This window comes from Artibeus jamaicensis, unplaced genomic scaffold (genome assembly GCF_021234435.1).
Source record: "Artibeus jamaicensis isolate MK-2021 breed Jamaican fruit bat unplaced genomic scaffold, CSHL_Jam_final scaffold_625, whole genome shotgun sequence".
Lineage (NCBI taxonomy): Eukaryota > Metazoa > Chordata > Mammalia > Chiroptera > Phyllostomidae > Artibeus > Artibeus jamaicensis.
In genome coordinates this window covers 596,426-616,270 of record NW_026522051.1, presented here as the reverse complement: position 1 = coordinate 616,270, position 19,845 = coordinate 596,426, and the positions used below count along the sequence as shown (strand labels likewise).

The 19,845-nt window shown below is 47.7% G+C and overlaps 1 protein-coding gene across 5 annotated transcripts in view; it reads left to right on the top strand.

Moving 5' to 3' along the window:
- The window catches only part of DNM3 (dynamin 3), a 374,683-nt gene extending 356,218 nt beyond the window's left edge, over positions 1–18,465 (top strand). For 2 of the 5 annotated variants that reach the window (XM_053659305.1, XM_037167462.2), the window contains one exon: positions 9,648–14,661. In XM_053659305.1, coding sequence (XP_053515280.1) covers positions 9,648–9,717 — 70 coding nt within the window. In that variant the 3' untranslated portion in view covers positions 9,718–14,661. Of the gene's footprint in view, positions 1–9,647; positions 14,662–17,138; positions 17,187–17,226; positions 17,272–18,276 lie in introns of those variants that run through there. The other 3 variants (XM_053659307.1, XM_053659304.1, XM_053659308.1) reach the window with 3 other exon arrangements.
- The last annotated feature ends 1,380 nt before the right edge of the window (positions 18,466–19,845 follow it).

Genomic DNA, 19,845 nt, shown 5'->3' with positions numbered 1-19,845 from the left:
CTCCCTCCACACGTCCCCCACGCTCGTTAGAGCAGCGTGCTCCAAAAAAGCATATTTTGTCAAGTCTTTCTGCAGGACAATGGCGGGTTTTGTAAGACAGATGCCTCAAAGACATATGGTTTTCATAGATTTTTCCGTCTAGACTAGCTTTATTTAGTGACTTTGGGTCTGAATGGGCCCAGTTAAAGTTTCTGTAGGAGCTTGTATAAAAATTTTAAGTGTGGGCATGCCATTAAGGTGTAAAACAAAAAGTCTGACTTCTTACTGGCGCGAGATGAAAAGGGATTGGGAGCAAATTTCCTGCAGGTTCAGTGATTCTGATCACCCAGTGAGCCCAGTACGCCAGCTCCCACCACCCCATCCAAAATATAGATTTACCCTACAAATCAGAGAACTGTTAAATTCATATACCCCTCACTGTTTGCCTGAGTAAATTCTTTGTGTTCCAGTTGGGGTGTGTGTGTGTGTGTGTGTGTTAGAAAGCTCTAATTCTTTCTGCAGACTCTTAACATGGCCCAGGGGATGTAGGATTCCTTGTCCTTTTTCGCACCGATTTTTTACAAACACAGCATTTCCCTCCTCTAAAAAAAAAAACAACAAAAAACGCCCAACCAGCCACTGAGTAAAAGGAGACGGAACAGTTGGGAGTTTTTGTAGCGCTTTCAGCCACCAAAGAAAATGTGGTTTTTGGAGCCAGGGTCAAGGACTCGTTTAGAGACAATAAACCACTTGAGGAGGCTGAGAATCACCCCCAAAATCGGCCTCCTGACCCATCTTTTGCAAGAGCTAAAGAGCGCCCCCATTTAGCTGCCTCGGAACATGGACAGAGCAGAGCAGGGCCCCGCCAGGCTCATCCTTGGCTTCGAGCTGAGCATTTAATTGGACTGAGTCACATGTTTGTTCCCTGAGATGGCAGCTCAGGAGAGTCACACTGCCCCTCTGTTTTTGTTTGTGGGGACAGATTTGTTTTGGAAAGTGGAGCTCTACGGCGTGTGAGAGCTCCCCCTGCTGGCACTTTGTTTAATCGCTGGGGCTGCCGGGAGTCCAGGGCCGCTCTTTGTCTCCATCCCTGCCCCTGGGACGGATGTTCGTGACTCGAAAGATACAGGCGGTGCTTTTAAAACTGGCCCTTTGATTCACCAGGTGTCGCAGTTGGGCAGAAATGAAACACTGGTACAATGTAAACCTTCAAATTGCCTCATGCTCTGGTTTTTTGTTCTTGTTTCAAAAAATAGAAGGCATTGGAGAGTCCCTCTTTCCGTCAATATTTCTAATTCCATGTTTACCCTCCGAGGTGAGGCCCGAGTCAGAATCTCAGGCCTGATGGGGGTCTCACTCCTACTCGGAAAGGGGCAAAAGCCTTCCCACAGCTCCGAGGCAGGCAAGAAGGTTCATTTTTATTCAGAGAGTCGGGGCCGTGTCTTTCTCTTCCCCACCCTGGCCGCTTTTTCACTTTTTCGCTTCTCCCCGACTCCAGAGGACAAAGGGCTGGGCATCCCCAAAGTGGGAGCCTGCGTCTCGCGGGAGCTCCTTCCCAGCACCTCCTTCCCCCTCCTTCTCCCAGATGGGGAGCTGGCCAACCCCTTCCCCAGGTGCCTGGGCGGGCGGGCGTGCAGGGAGGGCAGGGAGCAGAGGACAGAAGACAACCAAGAGAAATAGAAATAGTGTTACTCCAGCTGCCAGCTTCGTGGGACTAGGTTCCTACAGCATGTGAGTCCTTGGAGATCTCTTTGGGGGTTTCTCAAAGGAGAGAGAGAGAGAGGAGAGAGGGAGGGAGGGGGAGAGAGACAGTGAGAAAAGATAAGTCATGGGAAGGTTCAGTGCCTGACTCTGCTCCATAGCCCTGTGTGTGTGCCTCTCTTTAAAAATCATATTCTCCCTCCCCATGTAGTTTTCTCACTGCAGTTCTCTTACCTTCTGCTTTTTGGGAGGAGGGGGTGGTATCTTTTGGTCTTTTTCTCTCCCCAGCACATCTGCTGTCAGGGATCCAGTACAGAGGTTTAAACGTTAAAAGGTCATCCCAAAACTAATGCTTTTTAGCAATCATATTTTGATTCAGCTAAAAACCCTCCAAGTCACCTGCTTACAGATTAGGACTTGGAGCTACCCCAGGAACTGAGACCCCAGGGTAAAGGACCAGAGACACTCGCTTTCTCAAACTGACAGTCTCTTCCCTTCCCACGTAGTGTGTCGTCCTCTGGGGCCCCAGCCCCCTCCACCTTCCCCGGCTCTGAAAGTCCTTCCAAGTCCCCAGCCTCTTTCCAGCTCCAGGCTGAGACTCCAGGTGTCCCTCCACCGCCCCAGGCATCATCCTGTCATCACACTGTCCCACCGTTGTCACTGTTGCTGTGGCTCTCCCTGCTTCTCCACTAGAAACTCCTGGGCAGGGGCTCCGTGTCCCTGTCCCCCTGTGTCTCCATACCCGACCCCAACACATAAACGAGGGTGAAACACTACAAAGTGAGTTAACGTGCAACGTTTAATCGAAATTTATGTTGGAATTGGCCCAATGTTTTATGTGTTTTCAGAAGCAATTTAAGCAGCTTCTCTCTCTCTCTCTCTCTCTCTCTCTCTCTCTCTCTCTCTCGTTGTACTCTATTGAAAACCCTGCCTGGGTGAATGCGACTGTGAAACTCTTTTTACAAGTCACAAACTGAGCAGAGTTAATGTGAGCAAAGCAACCCTTCGGCTGCCTCCCACCCAGGCGGGTGTATCCGTGCCATACCCGTGGGTGAAGTCCAAGTTAGATGTTCGAGACGGTACAGAGAAAGACTGCCAAGGTAGATCCCGTTGCCATTTATCACAGAGGCTAATTTATACAGGAGTGTATAGGTTTTGTACCAGCAAATAAAAATTATGGTCTGTTTTTCTCCTCATGTTCTTATTTCAAATTCCATCAATCGATTCATACTTTCCCAGTGACATGCAGTATAAAGTCACGGGTTGTTTTCACAGGGGAAAGAAATGCTGGCTCCAACACACAGCGAGAATCACATTAGAGAATTCCTTCAACCCTTTAAATGGGCTCCAGGTCCTATGCTCCTTCCAACATCTACTGTAAACTATTCGCGGACAGTATTGGCTCACTCTCACTAAAGCCGGAAAGGCCAAGCACATGCTGGGTAGCATCGTATAGTCATCTTCACAGTAAGTCACAAAGTGTTGTCTTCCATGGGGACAAAGTCCTGACTGTCACAGCACTTTTCTGAACTTAAACCCTCATACCTTCTACACGTGGCAAACCTGTCTGGTGCATAAACACTCAACACAAGCGGCAAAGTGCAAACACAGTGTTGACATTTAAAGTGCTGTCCCCTGGTGCTGGCTGGTGTGGCTCTGTTGGCTGGAACGTCATCTTCTATGAGGAAAGGTCACAGGTTCCATTTCTGGTCAGGGCACATACCTAGGATGTGGGCTTGGTCCCTGGTCGGGGCGTGTATGGAAAGCAACCAGTCAATTAGTCTATCTCTCTCATCAATAAATGTATTCTTGGGTGAGGATTAAAAAAAATACTGTGCCCCATAAGCTCTCTCAGAGCAGACACCCACCGGAGGAAGTCCCGCGTCATAGCTAGTTGCCCTCCCGTCCTTTCACGGGTGGGGCCCTCCCGTCTGACTTAGCTTTGGGTTGTGTTCGGTCACTCACGGTCTCTCTGCGGGTCGGGACCCTGTGCTCTGCAGGTGCTGCCGGAGGCCGTAAGCAGGACAGGGTGCCGTCTCAGTTTGTAGGAAATGTGCAGTGTCGTTCGGATGACAAACCAGGCACACAGGCCTTAAACTTCGAGAAGTGACGCAAGAATAAAGTCAGGGTGCGGTGGAGAAGCTAGGACTCCGTCCCTGGTGGGGAGATACATGCAGGCACCCCTAGTTCAGCTCCCTGATGCCCGCGGAGCCGTGACTGCCTGGCGCTGCTCCGGCTTGAGTTCCAAAGAGTCCCCAGGGAGAGGTGCTCTGCACAATTCAAGAAAACTCAGAAGTAGTTTTCAGTCTCTTTGGCTTTCTTTTTTAACAAATTCACCAGGTGTAGCCAAAAGAAAGGAAGTGTCTTATTGCTTGTGGTTTAATAGACAAACCCTTTTTTTTTTTTGGCCCGTTTCATCAATAAGATAAAAATGTTGGCCAAGATGATATGATACTCTATGTCTCCTAGAAACCTGAGATGTATGCATTAACCCTCCCGTGAGCCAAAATGTGAGGACATGAGACCGAGTTTCTGAGACCGTGACGTTTCCAAGCTTTCTATTTAACAAGTAGAACTCATGGTATAAAAGAAGCCTACTGCCTATTCTTTTTCTGCAAGAAACTACCCTCTTAGGCAGCTCTCATTTCTTTTTAGAAGTGTCGGTCTTGGTGTATCTTTTTGTGACGGTGTTCTTCTTCTCTTTGTCACTTGGGTCCACCTTGCTGGTTAGGTTGGACTTGATGAGAGTTTGGAGGGCACGTTCAGAGTTGCTTGCTCTCCTCACTTACTGCCACTTTCCAAAGCAATCACGAGCTCCCCTAAGCAAGCGGCCATTCTTCTGGTCACGACCAGCAACAAAGCTTCCATGCTGTAGGTGGGACCTCATCTTTACAGAACAGACCTAAAACCGACTTGACCTCTGCCCAAGTCTCATTCCCAAAAATATCAAAGTATTTCTTCCTCCTTCTTAAGTCCCAGCCCCCCAACTTCCTTTCATTGCTCTTACATTACCTGATAAGTGAATTGAGTTGTCAAGTTATATCAAAATTAAATTGGAAGAGCGGTTTTTCAGAGTCCAGCCCCAGGACCGGCCGCGTCAGCATCATCTGGAAACACGCTGTGAACGTCTCACCCCATTGGAGCCCCGCGTGGGACGCAGAGCCCCGCGTTCTCACGTGCCCCATGTCCGAGGGAACTCAGACGCGGCGTCCAGTTGGAGGACCGCTGATCGGAACGGGCCCGGGTAACTGCTCAGCAGACAGAGTCCTGGACTGCGGTAGGGAGAGGTGGGCTTCAGCGTAGGAAGGGGGGGACCCTGGGCTCCCTAGGCCCAGTTTGGCTCGCACGCTTCCCACTGCGATAACCCGCACTTACCATCCGAGGAGGGATGGGGGCAGGGCAGAAGGGCCCAGCTATTTCCGCGAAGGGGGCTCCAGGCTCAGCAACTTGCCCTACCAAACCCGCCCCCAACTCATGCCAAGGCCGGCCTCACGCCGTGAATACTCAGAACCAGCGCACCCAGGGCGAGCAGATGAAACTTCAGGCCTTCATTCTTGGGAGAGAATCACAGGAGACGCCGACAGCCCTCTTGCCTTCTTCTCTTCTATCAGCGAGGCCAGTTCTGCCCCGCCGTGCCGCCCGCCCTGGGCGCGCATTTGACTCTCTTACAAAAGTCGTCCTCATCCAAAACACTGTGAACGGCCCACCCCTGCAGCTACTAACACGACTTCGGGCATTCCGAGTATCTTTCCCTTTGCTTTGGAAGCAGAAATGGTAACCACACACCGCCCACACACAACACTGTTTCAATAAACACTAAGTGAGGCAAGCTGCCGCGTTGCAATAGGAGGGGTTACTTAACGAAGCCCGTTGCTAAACAAAGCAGCCGAGGAAAACTTGGTACAAAACAGACTGCTTCGCTTGGCCCAAAACAAACTGTCTCCCGAGGTGAATGTCTTTGGAAACTTTTTGAATGGCTCAGAACTGGACCAATGAAATGAACCTTAACAGTAAACCTTGAACTTTTTTTCTGGCGTCGAAGCTGGCCCACGTCTTAGCATTACTTAAGAGAGTTCATGCCAAGCAACTTCGTGCACCTCCTGAACTGCTTTCTGGAGGGGTTGTATATAGAGATTATTGGGGGCTAATTGTTTTAGAAATGAAGGGATGCTCATTTCTTCCAGAAGGGTTAGGGGCTCTGTGGGATTTTTTTTATTACCAAGTACATAGATGGGAGTTCCTTTAACCTGCAAGTGAGCATATTTTAAAGATGTCATAATTATTTTAGTGGAGATTTCGTCTTTCATTCTTTCAATCATTAAATCACCACCCAGGTCTGCTGTGCATATTCAATGGAAGGCCCTAGGGACTCCCTTGTACTCATAATGGATAAGTTCTCTGATTTATTTATTTCAGAAAAAAACACAAAAACCATGAGCCAAAGACCATGCTCGGTCCTAGGACAGGGTGGTGAACAACAGACAAAGGCCGTGTCCCCTGGTCCCAGGCCTACACTTCCTCCTTCAACGGCCCATTTTGGCCGTTTTTCTCTTGTCTCCTCGGCATCGACTGAGGGTTGGGGCAGAGAAGTTACGGGGCCATCAGAGTACTGAAATCTTTCTAGTCTCTACGGCCAGCATCCAATCCTTTCCTTCACTCCTCGTCACTTAATTTCTGGTTTCTCTAACCTCATGATGGATCTGTGTTTCCTCAACGACTTTGAAGTTTTATATGCTGCTGTTAAAATCCCGTGTTCCCCTGCTTTGACCGCTTTAGGGCATTTTCAGGCCCCCAGAACCTAGTCTCAGTTTGAATTATGAAAATTTGCCCTATTTTTTTCCACTCAAAATGGGGTGTTCTAATAAAACTCCTTGCCCGTTGTTGCATCTCACCTGTCTGCCTCTAGAACAGAGTCGGAGTCCTTAAAAACCACGCAGCACAATGCAGTGCACATAGTAGGTGCACAATAAGTAGTGAAGGCGATGCATAACTGGAAGGCACCTTATTGGTTCTCTAGTCTGAGCCTCCTGTGCCATATATGAGGCAACTGAGGCGTGGACGGGCTCAGTGGGCTAATAATTTTACAAGCTGGCAGTTGGAACTGGCGTCCACGTCTTCTGACTTCTGAGTCAGGATGCTTTCTGCACAAACGTGATGCCTCCAATATAAGCCTCTAACCAATGCCTCCAGGTGTTACATGCCTGGGCTCCTCCAACTTCTACTCATCTTGACGTGGCCTCTACTACCTGGCTAACTACCTCTGTTCGGGCACTTCTCGTACATTCGTCTGTCCATTATTTACTGAATGTTTATTCACTGCCTTCTAATCACGTCACACTAAATGCCAAGGACCTGTGACAAATGTAGAATATGTGGTCTCTGCTCTCAAGGAATCTAGTGGGGAGACGCAGGCACTACCCTAGAAAATGAATGCATAATTAGAAACAGGGTTAATTAGTACACGGACACCATGAAGTCCTTGGGGGGGGGGGGTCAGAAAGAGCCGAGGAAAGACATCGGAGCCGAGAACAAAAGGATCAGAAAAGAACCTGGTTTGCATTCCTTCCTCTCTTGGGCTGCCGTCCTCGGTCCAGTCTCTCACCTGTGCACAGAACAACTTCCAATCCATCATGCCATGCTCGTCACCGAGTTTATCGTTTAAGATCCACTGTTTTTCCCATAAAACTCCCTAATTGAGTCTAACCCATGACAGAGTCTTCTAGCACAGGTTCCCTTCTTTAAGTTCAAATTCTGGCCTGTTCCCTTGCCACCACCTACTCTCCCCTCTGGTAACTGCTTAGTTGGTAAGACTACATCTCTGTGTGTTATGTGACTGTTAAACTCTGTGAGGAGAGGGAGCCTATTATTTACTTTTATTTCAAGCATCTGCTAAAGAATTGAGCAAATACTTTATAGGCAGAGCTCTCAAGGGTCTAAATTCTATACATCACTGTAACTTTTTGTTTAGTTGGTTGGTGGTTTCTCTATAGCGTCATTTACTAACAGATACTTTTATTTCATGGAAAGATTGACGGATATCACAATGGGATCTGCCTACCCATTGTTTCCTACCCTAGGAGAAACGTCTGCTTACTCAGGTGTCAAACACTCTGTGGCTGAATGAAATCACTAAGATAGACACGGCAGGAAAATGAAGATGAGTAAGACACAACCCATTTCTCACTGGGGGAGAGAAACCTACAACTGAGGAGAATCCACTGCGATTCCGGGTCCTGTGGATATTCGAGAGAAGCCACGTGCAAAGATGGGGGAGGGAGGTCAGAGAAGGCTTCACCGAGATGGGTTGTGCAGGAGGGAGATGCAGGACATTCATTAAACAAATACGGCCCTTTTCAATGAAAAGGAGTACTGTGCTAGGAAAAGAGCAGGTGAGTTTGGCAGCATCATAAGTAAAAGGGGGGATTATGGGAGGATTTTTCCCAGCAGGGAGTGGCTAAAACATCTCAGATGGTCACCGTAGCCTTTCTGCAGGAAGATGACTAACTTGTTTACGCCAGTTAAACAGCTAGTATTGATTGGTTTAGCTTTGCTCCTGTGCCTTTAAAAATACCCCCATTACACATTCGAAAATTGAGTACTTGTGTAGTAAGTAATAAGACTAGTGTAAGACGTTAAGTTGGAATCCACTTTTCAGAGGAGACCTGTCTCTATCCACTTAGACGTTTTTTCGGTGCAGGAGGCAAAAGGAACTCTGCTGATATCCATGGGTTTATGCCTAAGGGGCTGGTGTGTCTACCAGGAGGCAACAGTATCTCTTTTGCTTCAGTTTTGCCCTTGAGCTCTCATTTTATTTTATAGCTTTGTGATTTTTTTAACATGTCCTGATTGTTTTCTTTAACTTTTCTAACTTCTCTTCTTTGTATGTAAGAAAGGACATTTGATTCGATCAGTTTAGTGTTTCCATTCAGGAGAAAATTCCAAGTCATCCCAGAAGGGGTCTTCCTGAAAAAGTTCAATGGGAGAGATTTATCAAGAAGAAAGGTTTTCATTTGTAGAATTTGTTGAATTTTGTTGGTTGTAAAAGTCACTCCCCACCATAGTATCACCCCAAGATATGAAGTCAAGAAGCTACACACAAAAACTTACGAATGCATTTAGGAAATAAATGTGGAGGTTCAGGAAGTGAAGAGTATCACTTGCTAAAGTTGAGATCTTCAGGCCCAAGAATATTGCATTACCCTGAGTTTGTTTATTCAGCAGCCTCAGCTATCAGAAACACCATTACCAACCAGAAAAGGAGCAAAATCATGTAAAAATCATGAGCATACCAATAAAACTTGTAGGACCCAAAATGGGAACAAGAGGCTGTGCAGCAGATCCTCAGGTACTCAGGTACTTAGATACTCAGCAGCGGTCAGGTACTCACCCTGACCCTATTTACACATAGTGTAGAGAATCCCCAAACCCTTGACTTCCCAGTACTCCGCAAACTGTAAGTAGGTACAGAACAAAGTGGAGAAAGCTACCGCCAAAGTCAGTGAGAAGTGATCACGAATATCCTGACAGGAGGAAAAGGGGAAGATTATTATCACATAAAGGGAAATAAAAATTCAAAACCCCTCCTTCTCGGAGGCCCCTTATTGCTTCCTGGAGAATGCCTGATTAGTTCCCCAGTATATTTAACTGCAAGGGATCGTACCGTATTGGCTGAGAAATGTGGAGTGCATTTCAGATGACTTTTCAATAATTTCGTATCTGTGTTAGTATTGGGAGGCGTGACTTCCATATTCGGAACGATCTGCATATGAGAAGAGCACTCATTTCTGTTTTTAGAAATGCTGGGTGAATGAAAGAGAACAGTGGTGGAATTGTTGCAGGTGGCAACCTGTCCTGCTGGCCTGTCTGCATGAAGCATGCGGGGTGATGTCTCTCTCTCTGTGTCTTGGGGACCACCTGCTGCTCGGTATTCCACCTGCCTCTTGACCTCTCTCTTTCTGTCTTTCTAGCCGGAGACCACCCCCATCACCAACTCGTCCCACTATAATCCGCCCGCTAGAATCCTCTCTGTTAGACTAAAGGAAGTGTCTGGCCTGGCAGCTCGTTACTAACGAACCATGCGAACACCACGCATTTGATAGCCGTCGTGGTAAATCATGAGTAGTCTCGTGTGTGGACATCCATAGGCAAGTAACCGTTGTACTAACTCACCCGTCACTCACCTGCATTGCTCATGGTACCTCCGCCCTCTGGGGGTGTCGACTCTTGAGAACTGCTCAGTCCGCGAGGCTTTCTGTGTTGTGCCGACGACCCAGGTAGGTTCGTGGGGCAGCCCGACACTTTGGGGACCGTGTGCCTGCCCTGGGATTACATTTGAAATCGCACTGGACAAGTTTCCCAGGTTACCTTCCAGAGAGCCCACTGAATATAATTCTTACAAGATCTCAGATGCTGGGCTCAAACCTAAGCCATACGTATTTATTTTCCCACGTTCTGTTTTGGTTGACAGAAAAGGTATTATTTATTATTAAGGTTTCTGTCTACTCCATAATTACCTGTTTATATTCTTTCCTTCCTTTTTATTTTATAAGACTGCTAGGAAGTAAATTTTTTTAAATCAGGGTTTCTTAAGAAGAAAGCTTTTTCCAGAAGCGCAAGGTAGTTTGCAAAGGAAAAGTGAATGCGTTGCTTGTTCTAGAGGCTGCCCCTCAGGCCAGTGAGTTTCGTTTCATGCTAGAAGCTCATTCAACAACATGTCAGACTTTGTCTCTTCTGTGGTCATCCAGCAGATCTGACTGGTTAATTTGAGAATTCAGGAAGAAGCAAAACATCACGTCTCTAGAAGTATCTGGAAAATGTAATTTCTTCATTCATTTATATAATCACCTCTTCACAGGTTACAGTGAAGGCTGACGTGGAAAACATTTATTTTTTTCAGATGCTCCCTAATTTCAGGCATGGCTGACTGCGCTTTGATACGAACTCCGGTTTATTTGTTTATGTTGGTTGGTTGGGGCAGAACTATTCCTCTCTTTCTCTAACACATAATTCTCATATGTAAGCATGTAGCCTACCTTTAAAACAGGCTCGAAGTAACTTTCTGTCTATTCTAGGCTTTCTTAATAAACTGAGAGCCTTCCTGTGGGGTAACCCTATTTAAAGAACAGGGACCCGGAATGAAAAGAAAAGTCGTTTTGTTTAAGAGCAGAGTTCACAACTTTTATAGTTATGCAACTTCAGAGTCTCCATCCAGGTCATTCCAGAGAACGGTATTAAGACACAGAGACCCAAAGCAAATTGGCAAATTCTAACATTTCTGAAATTTACAAGAGCCCTTTAGCCTGGGGGGTGAATCGTTCAGCCTTGAGGCTGAGTTTTGGATAACCCAGGGCCGGATGATTAGTGCACAGGAGACCTGCCAGAGCCAACTGGAATCTGCTCGGCTAACTGTTCCCAGACGGGACCCGCGACACTATTTCATACTCCGCAGAAGTAAATCAGGTTTCGCCAACTGAAACGTCTCCCTTTGAAAGCAGCAAACGTGATTTGTATGTTCACGTCACTTTAATTTCCTGTGTAGTTTATACCCAAAGCAGACACCCATAAACTATGGAGTAAAAACTTCCAGCCATTATTAAAAAGAGAGCTCGCGGAGCTGAACAGCGTTGTTCTGAACTTACTCTAAAGGGTTACAGCTAGCCCACTTAGGCAAAAACCCAGAGAGTTCAAGATTCATTAAAAAGGGCATTTCAACTCTTAAGTTACAGAGATTGTATAAAGATCGCCATCCTAAATCTCATATCTCATTTTTCTTTCTATTGGGAAGAAATTAACTTGGTGAAGGGAGCAGATGAGCAAGAAATATACTATACTTTAAAAATAGTGTCACAGCTAAATGGAAATATGTTAAGTAAACATCCAGAGTGAAATAATCTAGAGTGAGATCTTTTCATAAAATTCCCTCTCTGAAGGATTCCCTTTGCTTCTTCCTTTGAATTTCCCGAAAGAGGCAGCTCATGGAGTGTATGCTCCAGGGTTTGGCCTTGGGCTGTGTGTGGTTTGCGCTTTGCTGTATTTCAAAAATGCCCTTCTGTTCAAGGAAAATATTGTGGACAACCACAGCCGAGATCTTAGTGCAGCACAAACCGGGTCAAAGAAAACTGGAGATTCTCCTCCCAAGTTCCTTCCCCGGATCTTACGCTGTTGTAAACAATGGCACTTGGCTTCGGCGGCCGCTGCTCTCAGATTTTAATCCCACAGTGTCACTGTCCCGACTGCCTCTCCTGTGGGCACCTTTTCCTCCTAGTTCACGTCTGCGTCGTTTCTGACGGGCCCCAGCCCCCACCCCTGGAACTCCAGCCGGCATGGTGGAGAACATGTTCAGTTTGCCGCAGTGCGATGTCCCGTGATGAGCGCTGACCCCACTTCCCAGCGGGTTCGCACCCGCTAAGGGGAGACATTGGTGTCGATGTGAATGGAGCTGGGAATGGAAGGGCAGTACTTCCATCAGGCCTTCGGGCAGGAAGGAGCTTAGTGAGCTTCCTGAGTGTTTCCCGTTCCACTTCACGCCTTGCGTAGCTTCCTCCTGTCCCCGCTGTGGCCTACATGATACACTGAGGTCTGTCGTGCCTAGTGTAGCAAAATAAAACTTACAGTGTTTCGGGATTTGGAAAAATACGCCGTCTGTTTGCTAGGTACATCTATTTTAATGCCACAAGCTAAATCTTGCATGCTTATTGATTCATTGGAATACCCATGTACTCAGCTGTGGACAGATTATTGAAATAATGTTAACGTAGAACAGCTCTATTGCATTCCCAGAAGTCATCTGCCCAAATGACTCTCCTGAACATCGCTTTTAGCTGTGTCCTTGTAACATAGCAGAGCAGTGGGGTCTGTTTATTAGTGAACGGCCTAGGTGTCCGATACAAACTCACCCATTCCAAAACTGGCCGTAACGGAACCAGTTTCTGTGATATAACTATAAGCCTCCTGAATTTAGGGTTAAAAAGTAGTCATGTAGATTAATTTTATGACTTTATAGTGTAGCGTCGACCATAGTTCTCCAGAATGAAGTGGGACCTAATACCAGTATGTGGTACCTGTTGATGTTTTCCGTGTACAAACACATTTTCTATGCATGTGTCTTCATGTAGAACAGTGTACACATAGTGTGTTTGTTTCTGTAAAGTTTGTGCATTTTGTGCCCCTGGGGCAGATAGGTCTAAAAGCGCTTGTTAAAATGCCACAAGCATGAGTGTGATCGTGTGTGCACTGTGCATACACGTATGTGGAGGGATGTAAATATTTATGTGTCCGTGTGCTCTGTATGTGTGGGTGTGGATCTGTTTTTTAAGCTGCGCCAGCACAAGAGGTAGCTCTGGAAAGCCTGCTATAATGCATGGGAATAGTGCTTCAAGCCTCAGGGTACCTGAGGTATCCAAAAGCTTCTCCAGATTCTATTTGTTCTGAGAGGCGCCAAGATAAGAATTACCATGACAACCTGGTGGAATGACAGGCACGGGCATTTGTGTCTAAGTCCGCTGTCTAAAGTGGAAAGACAACCTTTCCGATGGAGTTCAGTCAAAAGTGTGAGATCCGAAAACCTGCACTGTGGGTCTCTAATTGTCCTTAGATTGTTGAGCCGAATCTTAAAAAGCCAGATTTGGTCTACCCAGTCATCTTTTCTCTACAGTAATTGTTTAAAATATATAAAGGACAGGGCTACAGCGATGTAACAAATGAAGTGGATCCTCCCGAGCAAATGGGCTAGAGATGCAGGGGAGGAGTTTCGTAACACCTCGGAGGTGGGTCATCGGTCCTCTTTGTCAGGCGAACATTTTTTACTTGGACAACAATGTAATCATTTGGAATGGACAGGAATCTCCTTAACCTTGAGAATGAACTCTACATAGTAGGTCTCTATTAATGGAACTCAGTGGAAGAAGATACCGTGGGAGGCTGGAGCTGTGACTTCTCTGTCATTTCACCAAGAGGACTGATAGCTGTGAGCTCAGGGTGATGTGAGCGCATCCAGCCGATTTCCCAGAAATGATTATTGGTTCACTCCATCACCCGGTCCTTCCTTAAAGGCTCCAATGTGTTAGATTGTCTTAAGCCATTCCGTCTAGTTGCTGTGTTTAAAATGCTGGGCGCTCTGTATCACAGCCTTGAAGAGTATGTTGAAACTATGTAATATAAGCTCTTCTGTTGGTGTATTTGTGCAAGAACGTGCACGCGTGTGAGACCAGGAGACGGGAAGTTCAAGGACAGTCTCTCCTGTGTCTTAAGACCTGTTCACACTGGGGTGTTGGTGGGACTTCCCGCCTCTCTGAGCTGGGTTGCTCAGGTGAAGGCTTTCACTTCTTTCATTTTTTACCCTTGAATTCCTCAAACTTTGCTCTGTGTAACGTTCTTTAAATTATGATGACAGTATCTCTGTCTGCCCTCGTGCACCGTCTGCTGCCAGTTGGACGAGACGCGCTCCTCCCAACCAGAAGTGCACCGTTACTCGATTTGTGTGTGATGTCCCGTGTACAGCCCGGGTTTTGCTCACGAGTCTGTACTGTTCACTCCCTTTTTTATTCCCATTTCTTCCTTTGCCTTTTTATGAAGAAGCAGTGTACAGAAGCAAAGTCTTGTCTTCTCTGTGGAATCTCTGGTTAATCTGAGCGAGAATTCTTTCCAGTGTATTCTTGGCACTTTGCGGTTTCTTAAGGCTGGTTGATGGATGGGACCCTGTAAATGGAATTTTTGAAACCAGGTCCTAAAGCTTGTATCATTCTCGAAGGTCACATGTACCTGTTGTGAAAATGTGAAGCTGTATTTCTGAACCTGAAATAAATGATAACCTTTGAAGGACTCCCCCTTCCGCATGTTTTGTTATGTATCCGAGTCATTTCTATGCATATCAGTAAAGTTACGAGACTTCTAAATATTTATAACTCTTGTGATCAAATTGGTCCAGAATGACCGACATGGAAATTGAAAACATTGGGCGTTACTGTCATTAATTTGGGGGAAGAATGAGACTTTTGAAGGGAGCAAATGGGAACCGTCAAAGGTAGGAGATGGGGGGTGTTTCCTGGGTGGGGATGGTGGGGACCGTACATGGGCGGGGGGCGGTTGGGAGGTAGGGTGTGCGAGTCTATATTCAGAATAGTTTCTAATCACCAAAGCCAACGGCCTTATCGTGCCTGTGTGGCCAATGTTCGTTTGCGTTTTTAAAAATAGCACTGGCGCCCGTGTACGTAGCTGCTCCATTCGTCTCTAAGATTCTTGTTTTTCTGCTGGGACCTCTGCATGCCACGCTGAGGAACACGTGGGCCGTGGCCGCCGCCCTTCTCCCCCGGCGCAGCACACACCTGCCACGGTCACGGCGAAGACTATGCGTTGGTGCCCTGTCACGCTGTGGCTGCCTAGTCACAGGAATACACGCGGGAGGCATGTTCCCCCGAGTGCACTCCATGAGGTTTGAACAAGGCTTACACACACCAAGGTGTCTTGGTTCAACGTACCTAAGAAAGGATAACTACAAATGAATTTCTTTCACTGGGAGACCATACAGGAGCTCAAACATCAGCCTGTGGTGAACCCCCAAGAGAGGGTTGGGGTCTCCTCCTTTCTCAGACCCACTTGGCCGTCGATGCCTTGTTCACAGAGCATCTCACAGGACAGGTGCCCCCTGTGCGGGCACACACTGCCTCGGTGGCTTTAGTCCACAGGGAGAAGGCATTGGGGGTGACCATCCCTGCAGAGCCTGCCAGCTGTGAAAGCAGCCAGGACAGTCCTGGATCCCTGCTGCTTTGTGGCGGAAGCATCTGGACCCCAAGCAGGGAAGTCACGTGGAACAGGAGGCAGGACACAGCTGAGAGAGCAACAGGCAGCGAGCCTCACTGAGCCTTGTCGGAGGACGCAGGCAATTTTCCATAACGCCTTTTCCCTCTCACTCTCCAAAAAAGAGCCCCTGTTGATTCCCTGGCCCCCATTTTCCTCTTGCAAAGGAAGGAATCCAGGCCGATTTTGAGCTAAAGGGCATCCAAGGAGCGTTCAGAAGGATGCTTACTCAGGCAGCCTTTCCTGTTGCAAGTTCCCAGGGCTGCAGGCTCGGCCGCTGCTCTGGGATCTTAGTTCCCTGAACGGCGGGCAGAGAATGCAAGCAGAGGGGTTTGGGGAGATTGTGGCCGAAAAAGAAAAGGCTCAAAGAAAGACCTTCCCAAGGGTCTTGCCGGTGCATCGTCACCATAAGGCCAGATTGCAGCACGGAGGTAGGTTCAGGAGGTTGAGGGTCGCTCGTCATTCTCGCTCATATTGGAGTCTTCTCTGTATGAGATATGCCCACGCTCCACACACAGCTTTTCCTGTCTCCTCTCCTTTCTATTCTGGCTGAAGTTATTTTCCAGAAAGCTTAGGAAGGCGTAACATGGCCAGGTAGCTCAGTGGGTTAGAGCAGCATCCTGGTACACCAAGGTAGTGGGTTTGATCCCCAATCAGGGCACATACAAGAATCAGCCGACGCATCAATAGGTGGAACAACGAATCAGTATTTCTCCCTCTCTCTCAAAAAAATCAATAAATAAAAATTTAAAAATATCTTTTTATAAAAAAGAAGGTGTAACCTAAAATTGTCCCCTCGATTGGGTAGATTTGCTAGTACAGTGAACACTGCCACGCTGGGCTTTGAAGTTTGTCAGCAACTCCGAGCGGCGCTGGGCACTCCGACCTCTGTGTTGGAGGCAGCAACAGCATCAGGCACCTTTGAAACCTTTCGTATAAAAGGTCAGAATACTTCCAGGACTTGCCTTCAAGCACTTCAGCATGATGTAAGCAGTACAGAAAATTCCGGAAAGACATAGCAAAGCCTGAACTGCTGAGATCCTGACAGCGCAGACCCCGAGCCGTCAGTGACGCCTTTCCGGCGCCAGAAGGAGACTTAGAGGTTCGGGGAAGGGGGACGGGCCATTGTCTGGGGGACAGGCTGCGTCCTAAGGCTGGAAGCAAACACCGTGGGTGCCACGCGTTCTGAGACCCAGCGTTTTGGGCCCTGAGTCCGCACTGGAAGACCAAGCCGGCTCACCCAGGACGGCCCTTCAGCGTGCAGGACACACCGCTCCATGCCATGACTCACGTCCACAGCCCCGCCAAGGCCATTGAAGGCGCCACTGCCCCTTCCAAACTCCAAACTAGCTTGTGTCTGCTGGGCAGGTGATAAATCTCCTGGAGCTTGACTGGAATTTAATTACACTTTCTTCGGGAAAACCTCAGGGACACCCATTACCTGGGCCTCAACAGCTAAAGGCTTGCAGGCCCCCCTGCCCGCCCTGCGACCCCACAGTTGAAAGGTTAGGGCCCAAGAGCAAGTTCTTTATCATTTCTGTGGATGGGAGGGCTCCCAACTGTAGCCAGTTTAAACTGGACCAAAGAAAAATGGGTGGTGGACTTGGGCGAAGGTAACATCATTTGTTTTTTTTGTGTTTGTTTTTGTTTTGTTTTTTAACAAGGCGCAGAAATAGCCCCATCAGTTTGGTCCCGTTAACGTCTCGGAAAAGGTAAAAAAGAAGTTTGTTTTTGTGTTTGTTTTTTTTGTAGACCCCATTGCTCTACTCACTGACGTGTTACCAGAGTAAGACCGAAGTGAGTATGTCGTTGGGCCCGTAGATGAGGGGCCCCCAAGAAGTCCCTCGGAGAGTGGGGCACAGGCCGGTGGCTCGCAGTCGCGTCGAGTTTGTCCCCCGTTTGGTAGAAAAGGGAAACCCGTAGACCCTGCTGGGAACCAGGCGGGACACTGCCCTCGACCGAGCGGCACACAGAGCTGTGCTCGGCTCTGGGGCGATTACTGGGTCTGGGCTCCGGCAGCGAAACGTCCAGGGAGGCTGATGTCGAAACGGAGGACCCTTATCCCGCATCCTGTGGGTGACGACATGCAAGCCAGACCAGGGGCAGGGAGAGAGAGCCCAGGTCAGGGCCCGTCAGACGTTCAGGGGCACCCGCTCTGAGACAGAGGGAAATCCTACCGAACCCCGGGCTCACCAGGGACCCGGTCTCCCCTGCTCGTCTCCCTGGCCCGGGGAAGGCTAGCGCATCCGGGCATATTCACCTGGGGCAAATTCTTGCTTACAAATCGTCAGCAATCCTGACACTGTCTGCACTGTGATTACGTAGCGGATTTGATGATCTCTATACACCTTCTTACTTCCCGCATCTTGAAAAAATCTCACCTGTCATATTCCTACATCAACTCCCTCTCCCCCCCCTAGAGATTTCACAGTATTCATCGAAATCTTGGGAAATGACCAAATGTCCCATCGTCATTGCTGGGAAGCGAACCCTCGGGTGGTAAAGGGATTCGTCTCTGGTGCCCGGGCCTCCCGAATGTGGCCGTGTGGTCTCCTCACCCCTGGGCTCCGGTGGCTCGTACCCTGCACCCTCCCGACACCCCGGGGAACAGCTGACTGCCACCCAATGTCCCCTGAGTCCCCTCATTGTCTGCATGCTTTTTGGGTCTGATTTGAGTGTGGTTTTCATGGGATAATTTTGCATGCTCTTGTTTGGATTTGTGTTAGAATAATTTGAGCATTGTCTCCTTCCCTGGCCTCTGTGTGTTTCGTTCTGTTATTTTTGTCTGTTTTGTTCCCCCAGGTGATCCCCTCCTGCCACTCCCGGACGGCCATCCTAACCCTCACCGTCCGCCTCCTTTCCTTTGCCGCAGCTTTTCCATCCGTGGTGTTGAACAGCCTTTCCTGTGTACTGTCTGTCTGTGTACATAAAAGCTTTTATTTTTGATCCACGTCCATAATAAAAACAAAGTTTATTCTGTATATGAAACCATCAAAATGCTTTCTGTTTATTTTTTTTCCAAAGAAGACCCAAATTTTTAAAAAAGTTCTTTGCCTCTCAAACCAGGTGAAAAAAATATATAACTTGATCTTTGAAGGAGCTTCAATTGAAAAAAAAAGGAAGAAGAATTTTAAGTTCTCAAAGCATTATGATTTAAGATGCTATTTGGTGTGAATAATAATCTGTCTTTGATTTGAAATGTCTGTCCAAAAGGTAAAAAGTCACAGTAAAAATTCTGGGAGTCAAGAAAAGAAAACTGATTAATTTCCACCTGCCTCAGCCGACTAATAATTATTATCGCACAAGAAGTTTTGCTGTTTTTAATATTTTTCTAAAGGCTCCTGTGCAAGGTAAAATCTGTGAGATCATGGAAGAACTGATCAGTCCTGAACGCATAAACCTCACACATTGTGTTTTGGCAAATTTAGGGGGGAAAATACCATTCAGAATAAAAGTACCAGGCGAGGCCATGGGGAGGAAAGCTTCTGAATGATGTAAGTCCAGTAGCGGAAGGATGCAATCTCTGTGAGTTTTGGAGGAAATAGAGTTTTTTATACCTTAACCCTCCAGGGCTAATTGCATCACTGAAAGTTTAAGCGATCATTTAAAAAAAAAAAACACCCAAAGATTTGTCCAAATAAAATGTTTATTATTAAGGTAATATACCACACGCTGCCAAACCTGTGATCTGAGAGCCCTTCCCAAAGGTTTGAGAGTTAACTCGAAATTTCCTTTTCGAAGACCTATGTAGTCTAAGTTACAAGTTGACAGTGTCACCTACTGGGTGAGACCTGTGCCGAGTGCGCCTCCCTTCGGCTCATTGAGGTAAAAACCCGCAGGGCAGGAAGGTGAAAACCGGAGTCTTTCATCAGAAGTCAGTGCTGCGCTCCCTCCGTGACCACCCGAGGGGAGCCCTGGGCAGGGAGTCCCGGTGGACTCATGGGCGGGGACCTCCAACAGAAGTGGGCACTCCCCGCTCCTTAACAGGGCTGTCTCTGGGCCCTAAAAGCCTTTTTTAAGGCCTGCACACTCCACTCAAACATGCAAAACCAGTGCATTTCTCAGGTTAACATTTGCACGTGACACAAAAGACCAGTTTTTACCTGTTACCCCAGGCCCAGTGACTGTGAGTCAGAAGCACTGGTAACAAAGAAAAGTCAAGGGCGCCCAGCAGGGGGCCACGAACTGAAGTTCAAATCTACTCGGAGCTGTGGGGCTGATGCAGAACAGGCACAGCGCGCAGCCCTCTGCCCCCCTCACCTGCGGCCCAGGTGGCCGATCCTGTCATTCATGTCCTCATTGGATGGGATTCCCACCTGAGCACGTTCGTGCCACCAGAGACATAGTGTTCCTGCGTGACCTCTCACCCCC